This window comes from Trichechus manatus, unplaced genomic scaffold (assembly GCF_000243295.1).
Source record: "Trichechus manatus latirostris isolate Lorelei unplaced genomic scaffold, TriManLat1.0 scaffold00106, whole genome shotgun sequence".
NCBI lineage: Eukaryota > Metazoa > Chordata > Mammalia > Sirenia > Trichechidae > Trichechus > Trichechus manatus.
In genome coordinates this window covers 7,467,296-7,476,442 of record NW_004444042.1, presented here as the reverse complement: position 1 = coordinate 7,476,442, position 9,147 = coordinate 7,467,296, and the positions used below count along the sequence as shown (strand labels likewise).

Genomic DNA, 9,147 nt, shown 5'->3' with positions numbered 1-9,147 from the left:
TGTCGTACTACGGTAGCTTGCATGTTGCTATGATGCTCGAAGCTATACCACCAGTATTTCAAATATCAGCAGAGTCACCCATAATGGACAGGTTTCACCTGAGCTTCCAGACTAAGACAGACTAGGAGAAAAACCCTGAGGACCTACTTCTGAAAATTAGCCAATGAAAACCTTTATGAATCACAATAGAATATTGTCTGATATAGCGCTGGATCCTAGGTGGGAAGGCACTAAACATTAGCCGCAAAAATGAACTCAAACATACCAATGATCGTGAAGATGGTGCAGGACCAGGCAACATTTTGTTGTTATACTTAAGGTTGCCATGAGTTGGAGCTGCCTCAATGGCAACTAACAACAAACATTTCTATAGCATGTAGTCAGATTCAAACAAGAAAAAACACCACACGTAAAACAGAAACATTTTTAAAAAAAGATTTAAGTTCATAAATAGGTCACTGTTGTCACATTTCAGAAGTGAAAAACAAACATTTTGGCTGTTTAGGCAAAAGTTTTTTTTTATCAATTCCCTCATCATTGAAAGGACTTGTACATGTTAAAATTTCCAGTCTCCTAAGGCACAATATTTATTTAATCAGAATGCTAATGTCACCACCCTGTTGTAGCAGGAATAAGAGACAAGGTATTAGCAGTAAGAAAGACAGGAAATTCTATGGACAAAATTGTCATTTAAGAAAAAGGAGAAAGAAACAGACTAAGTGATGAACATTTTAGTTAAGAAGGCCCAACGCTGTTATGCAGGGCATTCTGTTAAAATTTTTTGGAAAAAAAAAAAAGATTTAATTCACCACAGAGGAGCTATGAGAGAAGATAGGGACTGATAAATCCTTTTTTCAGAAAGGGCTTGGGAGAAAAAAATCAACTTAGAATAGTGTATGGAGGGGCAAACGTTGTATGGAATCGATATTAGAGTCCTAGTTTATTACTAACTTTCAACAGATTCAGAAAATAAACAGAGAGTAAGACTAGGTAAACATAATACCTAGGTACATACTGCAAGGCATCTGTTTTCTAATCACCTGTCCCACTCTTAGCCTACCACCACCGAGATGTAGTGAAATAATACAACTGGATGCTTAATTGTGTTTTTTTATCCAATCAAAAAATTCTTTAAAATAAAACATAAAAGTAAAAATTCCTCATTTTTAACCCTGACTTGTTTTGTCCTCTGTGATACCCTCTGAACTTTAAGGTTTTAAATGTACAAAGTATGTAGTGATTTAGTGTTTCCTTTAAAAGAAAAACCACTACAAGTTAGTGATTGTCCACAGATGAAACATGGGATGAGGTTCATGACTGAATGGATCATGGAGTGTTAGTCAATTGTAAACTCTTGAAAGTCAAGACTGGGAACTGTGTGTATCAGACACATTACAGCACAACAGGAGAGGAAGGGAAGCCTGTTTGTCATTCCAATTCTGACAAGGTGCATGGTCTTCGAAATTCTTGTCCACGTTCATGGAGCCATTTATTGGATACTGTGAGAGGAAAAAAATGATTAATTTCTCTCTCTAATTAGTATTTAATTAACTTATTAATAATTTAATTAACACTAATTAAGTCTATAACAAAGTTTCCACATGGGTAAAACTTCAAGACCAAAACTAGATAAAGGTAGATCCTACTTTGGCAGTCTATGTTAGAAACACACAAAATAATATATTTTAAAAAGTGCTTAAAAGTCTATATATGGTGCATTTCCTAAAGCTTCCAGGGTTCAATGTGAAGTTTGAAATGACATACAAATGCAATTTAGATGCAAATAGAATAAAACATTGTTTTACCTATTTTCAAAGCACAACCTTCAAAATACAAAGGCATAAAAATCAACACAAAGTCTCCACTCTAAAGGAGTAACTCATTTCTATTATATGCTCCTTAAGTTTCCTTGGTGTCCAGGTATTTTTTTTAATGTACCTAAGAGGAATTGATTTTCTACTCCTTCATCTCCTGTATCATAAAATCCAATCAATGGCATCAACATGCACAAAATATCTAAACTAGAAACCTTAAAAATTCTTAACTCCTCTTCTATCTCTTATTCATCAAACTCTTTTATCAATTTTCTTTTTAAGTCTCTTGAATCCATTCATTGTTTTCTAATCCTTTTGCTGCTGCCTTAGCCCAGGCTTTCAATACTGCCCATGTAGACAATGGAAAACAGCCTTCTAAGCTGATCTCTGCTCGACTAACCTCTCCTCACTCTAGTCCAGTGGTTCCAAAACATTATAATCATTAGGGAGATTTAAAGCATCCTGATGATCAGGCCTCACCTCTTGATCTTGTTATGTCCAATACAGTAGCTGCTAAACACATGGCTACTAAGCACTTGCACTGTAGCTAGTGCCACATATTGAAATGGGTTTATTGGGTTAAATAAAATATATTGTTACAATTAATTTCTCCTGCTTCTTTTCACTTTTTTTAATGTGACCAAACCTGACTTGCATGACCTTCAGAGCAAGTGCCTCCTTAAATTTTCGCTAATGTCACCCTAATCCTGGCCTTGGTGCCTAATGTGCCTCGGAAAATTACTACTCAATCTTCAGGACCAAATTTAAAAATTAAGTTTTGAAGAAGGCTCCCAAACTTAAGGAATCACCATCATCTGTTTATATCTTTGTCTTAGCATGTACTGTACTGTACTCAAAGTTATCCATTAGTATGACTCAAGCAAATTATGAACCTTTGAGGGGAAGCTATTGTCTTATTCAACCTTAAATCCATTAATGTTTCTTGGAATAACAAGTAGAAATAAAGTAAAAAATAAACTTTGTTATCAAAATTCTATGATACAGAATTAGATCATATTAGAGCAAATGAAACAGATTTGCATCTACTGAACGCAAATTTATGTTAAGATCAGAAACTTGGTTGGCTGAATCCTTTACAACGTTAAAGTCCTATTAGACCAAACCTGTGGATTTTTTTTTTTTTCTTGTAAGATGTTGATTATAACAGTTTTCAAAATATGAACAAAAATCAAATATGGAACAAAAATTCTATTCTGAGAATACAGGAAATATTTACCCCATTTGTTTCCAACTAGCACTGGACAGGCTGCATGCCGTGTACTATAATCTCCTTCTCCACTGGCAAACAGATTATACCAGAAAACAGCAGTTCCCTGTGGAGAACAATACAAAGTCATCCCCAAATAAAATGCTAGGTTATCACTTCCTGCAGTACTTAAATTTTCTTCTGTTCCTGCAGAAGGACTCCTCTATGGAGCATTATATCTTCCTCTACTGTAAAATGTGATTACATCACTTTAAACATTGTTCTTGAGCACATGAGAAAGTTAATACCACAAAGCTGTTTGACAAAAAGGGCATCTGTCAAAAAACAAAGCTAACAAATCTAACAATAGCAAGGTGGCAGGCAAACATCATCCGGAACCCATTATAGGAATGGAAAAATTTAAATTTAATCCCTGATTGTTCATTACCTCTAGGTATTCATGGTAAGTAGTGCCATAAAAACACCCAAAATTTTACCTAAAGATAACATAGTCCTTAAAACATACTACATTTGAAAATGTAATTCATTAATTAGACCATGAGATGCAGGTGCACCTCTACCTCAGGGAAAAATAAAAAGAGACCAAAAACATAAAAAACGAACAAACAAACCAAGTTTACCTTTTTGGGCCAAACACTAGCTCCTACGTCAGGAAAAACAGTGGCTCCTCCAGCTGACACGTCACTCATCTATATGAGACAAGACAGTACTTATTATCAAAAGTGCTGGTAGAATAAAGTAAAACATGCCACTGTGAGAACTGGATGTTGAATACTAGTATATGAGAACGTCCAGACTTCCACTTACACAGCTGGGTTTGTGCATGCTACTCAGTTTTTCAAAAACAAAACAATATGCTACTCAGGCTTACATACATGGGTGATAAAACTGTAAATAAATGCAAAAGAATGAGTAACAAAAAACTCAGAAAGGAGGCTGAAGGTATGTAATTTGGGATAGCCAAAGGTGAAAAGAGATGATTTAAAACTGATAAATCAAGTAATACAGAGATATAAATATATATTTATTGTACTGGAATGTAAGTTCCATGAAGGCAACAATTTTGTTTTGTTCACTGCTGAATCTTTACAGTCTAGAATAGTACCTCCAGAATAGTATGTGCTCAAGAAATATTTATTTTAATAAAACAGAAACATATGCCAAGAGAAAAATAATAATCAACTAAAATCAGTTTTGTCATTTCTCATGGTAGGGAATCACACCCTATTAAATAAAATTAGAAATATTTAAGTATTATATAAAGTTATAGTCATAAAGGCAACCCAGAACAAAACATAAACCTTTCAAAATAACTGAAGAAACACATGCACAAAATAAGGCAAAGAAAGCACAGATCAAACAGTGAAGATTTTTTTTTTTTAAAGCAACATAAGTAGAATGTATAGGAATATTCAGACTGTATCACAAAACAAAACCCAACTATATATTGTATTCAGTAGTCACATCTAAAACAAACCAAGAAGAAAAAAAACCAAACCCATTGCCGTCGAGTCGACTCCGACTCATAGCGACCCTATAGGTCAGAGTAGAACTGCCCCATAGAGTTTCCAAGAAGCAGCTGGTAGATTTGAACTGCTGACCTTTTGGTTAGCAGCTGAGCTCTTAGCCACTGTGCCACCAGGACTCCCTTGAACGTGGCAGACCTCTGTAACTGCCTGGATTAACAGAGTGCAGCAGAAGGGACACTATGTGATTTCTAATGGTAAATCATAAAAATGCTATGCACTTCTTCCTTGTTCTCTCGGGATGCTTGCTGCTACAACTCAGCCACAATGCACAAGGAAGCCCGGGCCACACAGATTGGCCATGTGTAGGTGTTCTGGTGACAGCCAGCCTCAATCTCAGCCTTCGAGATGACTACAGCCCCAGCCCTCAACTGACTCCAAATGCACCAGAGATCTGGAACAAGAACCATGAGCTGTGCCCAGTCAACCATGAGAGATCATAAAATGACCGTTATTCTAAACCATTCAGTTTTGGGGTGATTTGTTATGCAGCAATAGAACTGGAACAAATATTAAAACCTAATTTCTTCTACATGTATGAATATATAAATAATTTTTTAAATTAAATGAAGATCGTACTATTTTGACATTTTAATAAATGTGGTTTATATAAGCGTGGTTAACCCTGAGTGGGGCTGTGGGCTGCCGTAATATGCCACTTCTGGGTCTGGTGCTGATTACACCAGTGTGTTCACTTGGTGAAAATTTATCAAACTATACACTTATGCTTTGAGTACTTTCCTGAAGTGTATTATACTTCAGTAAAAAATTTAATTCGTAAGAAAAGTTTACTAAAATAATGTGTGTATGTACACACAAATTCATGCAAATATAGATTCTTATATATATAAGAACATATAAATAGTGTATATATGACTAAACAGATAGTCCATACTCCAAGATAGTAACAATGATTACCTCTAACTAATGGGACTATTAGTATTTTAAATTTCTTCAGGCTTTTATCAAAAATTTCTACAATGAACCTTTTATTACCTAAAAAGTTGCAAATGAAAAAAATTCATAATTCCTTTTACTCGGTTGTGAAAACTTTAAACTAGGATGTTAAATAGAGTTAAGCAGAACAAACTTATCTGAACATATCAGAGTAAATGAGTCATGTGATCAAATCCCAACTTAAAATAAAAACTTTAGCCGTAACTTACGTAAAACAGCCATGTAGCAATTCTATTTCCTGTTCCCAGCTCTTTGAAAGCATCTGGCTCATCTTTCTGTGAATAAAACAAAGCTAATTCAATGGTGTAAAATTCAATAATGCAAACATTCCAGTGGCAATTAAACATCAATAATATGCTGAAGGATATGCTAAAAACAACCAAAAAAGTTCCCTTTATAATATACAGTGCATTATATAGACCAGGCATTCAAATACTTGTTGAGTGTTGCTTTAGCTTGTGCAATGAATACTTGTGACAAAGCCACTGAGGGAAAAAATGATTTGTTAAGCCTAGATCCATTCATTTTTACGCAGCCATGTTACCTGCCGTAAGGCACGTTCGGAGCTCTGGTGGTACAGTGGTTGAATTCGGCTGCTAACCACAAGGTTGGCAGTTCGAATCCACCAGGCGCTCCTTGGAAACCCTATGGAGCAGTTCTACTCTGTCCTATAGGTCACTATGAGGTGCAGTTGACCGGACAGCAGAGAGTTAAGGTTAACATCCATTCAAATGTTTATTGCTATTACAGTTTACTTTCTTTTGGACAATCAGCGTTTTAATCTGCCTAGAGAATTCAGCTGGGTAAAATTTAAATCTAAATTAAAATACAATATAGTCTCTCTTGGAATTTATCCCAGAAAAATGAAAACATATTTTTTGCACAGAAACTTGTACACAAATGTTCACAGCATCTTTATTTATAATAGCTCAAAACTGGAAACTATCCAAATGTCCTTCAAGCTGTGAATGGTTAAGCTATGGAACACCCACACTATGAAATACTACTTAGCAATAAAAAGGAATACTTTATTAATACACACAACAACTTGGATGAACTCAAGGGAATTATACTGAGTGAAAAAAGACAATCTCAAAAGAATACATTTATACGATTCTATTTATATAACATTCTTGAAATAACATAATTACAGAGAAGGAGAACCAATTAGTGGTTACCAGCAGTTGGGAATAGGGAATGGGAAGGGTGTAAGTGGCCATAAAGCAGTACCACAAGACAGCCTTGTGGTAAAGTTATAGATAATTTATCTTGATTGTGGTGGCAGTTACACAAAGCTATTATATATGTGATAAAATTGCACAGAGCTACACACATACACATGAGTGCAGGTATAACTGAGGAAATCTGAATGGGTTCTGTGGATTGTACAAATGTCAACTTCCTAGTTTCGATAGTGTACTATAGTTAAGCAAGATGTTAACATTACGGGAGGCTAAGTGAAGAGGACATGGGACCTCCCCCTATCTTTCTTTGCAATATCCTGTGAATCTATGATTATTTAAGAATAAAAAGTTAAAAAAAAATTTAATTATAATAATTTCAGGACTTGAATTGTTCTATCTTTCACATAATCCAAGACCCTCTGACATTTTTCAATAACTGGAAATAAAAAGAAAAGAGATTTAACACAATATAGACTGTGTTTTCTTTAAAAAAAATAGGTAGTCGATTGCCAGACTATTATTTTTCTTTATAGATACTTGTTCTCTCTTTGACTTGTAAAAAAAAAAAAAAAACCTATCCTTATCTTAAAATAGTAGATCAATAAGTTTATTAAAATACCTGGCACATTCTTTAGAACTCTGTGTAGTTATAAAAAGTTTAAATTTATTAAGATTTGGTAATGCTATAATTTGTAGCTAAATGTATTAAGGAAGTAAAAAAGGAGCAAATATTTGTCTTAAGCAAGAGTACTTGGGCAAGGGCAAACTTTTCACAAATCTCTTTAAAATTACCTATTCTCCATACTTTCTATTTTTGATTGCTCTTTCTTTAAAATTGTTTATTGAGATATAATTCACATACCATGAAATTTACTCTTTTAAAGTGTACAATTCTGTGGTTTTTAGTATCTTCACAGAGTTGTACAAAACACTTGGCCATTTCAACACTTTTTACATATGCAATTGGATCATACAGTATTTGTCCTTTTGTGACTGATTAATTTCATGTAGCATAATGTTTTCAGCATGTATCAGGACTTCATTTCTCATTATGACTAATAATCTATTGTATGTATATACCACATTTTGTTTATCCATTGATTTATTGATGGACATTTATGATGTTTCTACTTTTTGATTATTGTGAATAGTGCTGCAATAAACATTGATGTACAAGTATCTGTCTGCGTATTTTCTGTCTCTTTACATCTCTTTTATATTTTCTGTCTTCCTGTCTCTCAAAATGCATTCTTGTGATTTCTTCAGATCTATCTTCCAATTCACTAATTCACTTGAGCTATTTCTAATGTGCTTTTTTAACCCATCCATTGAATTTTAAATTTCAACAATTATTTTTTCTACCTAAAGCTTCCACTTGTTTATTTTTCAAATATGTCAAATCATTCTGCTTTTCTTACTAATTTTTTTTCTATCTGAGATTTTAAAAAATACTTTATAATTACTTTACATCTTGTATCTGATAATTCCAGTATCTAAAATCCTGGGGATATCTAAATCTGTTGGTAGCTTCAGTCTCACCAATGATGTCTTTTTACCAGTTGGTAATTTCTCTAAAGTGAGTTCATATTTAGATGAACTGAATCTTTAAAAGACTCCAATCAATCAAACCAAAGCCACTGCCGTCGAGTCGATTCTGACTCATAGCAACCCTACAGGATAAGGTAGAACTGCCCGATAGGGTTTCCAAGAAGCGGCAGGTGGATTCGAACTGCTGACCTTTTGATTAGCTGCCGTAGCTCTTAACCACTGTGCCACCAGGGCTCGTAAAAGAGTCCACAGGGGTTAGAATAAGGATGCCTCTTTCCAGAGAGGATACGAGTTTGTTTCTGAGAGGTATCAAGGAGCACTAACAAACTGACCAAATTTAAATTAATTTCTACTCTTCCAGGGCAATAAAATTCAAATTCCAGATTCATATGAGGCAGGCCTATGCTTTCAAATTCCCAGAAGCAACTCCTCCATACACATGACACCCCATCCAGGATGGAGACAGACAGCTTCCCTTAAGGATCCTGCCTCAAAGCAGAAACATACTCTTATTTTCAAACCTATTCATTCCTCACCAAAGGTGTAATTCTTTTGGAGATCTAGGCTTCACAGAGGAATCTCATGTCACTGGTGATTGGAATGTGAAAGTTGGAAACAAAGAAAAAGGATCAGTAGTTGAAAAATATGGTCCAGGTGACAGAAACGATGCCAGAGATGCCATGATAGAATTTTGCAAGACCAGTGACTTATTCATTGCAAATATCTTTTTTCAACAACATAAATGGCGACTATACATAAACACCGGATGGGATACACAGTCATCAAAGTGACTACATCTGCAGAAAGAGATGATGGAGAAGCGCATGTGCAAGTTCACGTTGAAGCTGAAGAAAATTAAAACAAGTCCACAAGAGCCAAAGTACGACCTT

The 9,147-nt window shown here is 34.8% G+C and overlaps 1 protein-coding gene across 3 annotated transcripts in view; it reads right to left on the bottom strand.

Moving 5' to 3' along the window:
* Positions 1–786: 786 nt before the first annotated feature.
* The window catches only part of P4HA1 (prolyl 4-hydroxylase subunit alpha 1), a 101,124-nt gene continuing 92,763 nt past the window's right edge, over positions 787–9,147 (bottom strand). For all 3 annotated transcript variants that reach the window (XM_023737692.1, XM_004383241.2, XM_004383240.2), the window contains exons 12-15: positions 5,735–5,800; positions 3,663–3,731; positions 3,052–3,148; positions 787–1,499 (exon numbers count right to left, since the gene is read on the bottom strand). In XM_023737692.1, coding sequence (XP_023593460.1) covers positions 1,429–1,499; positions 3,052–3,148; positions 3,663–3,731; positions 5,735–5,800 — 303 coding nt within the window. In that variant the 3' untranslated portion in view covers positions 787–1,428. The remainder of the gene's footprint in view (positions 1,500–3,051; positions 3,149–3,662; positions 3,732–5,734; positions 5,801–9,147) is intronic.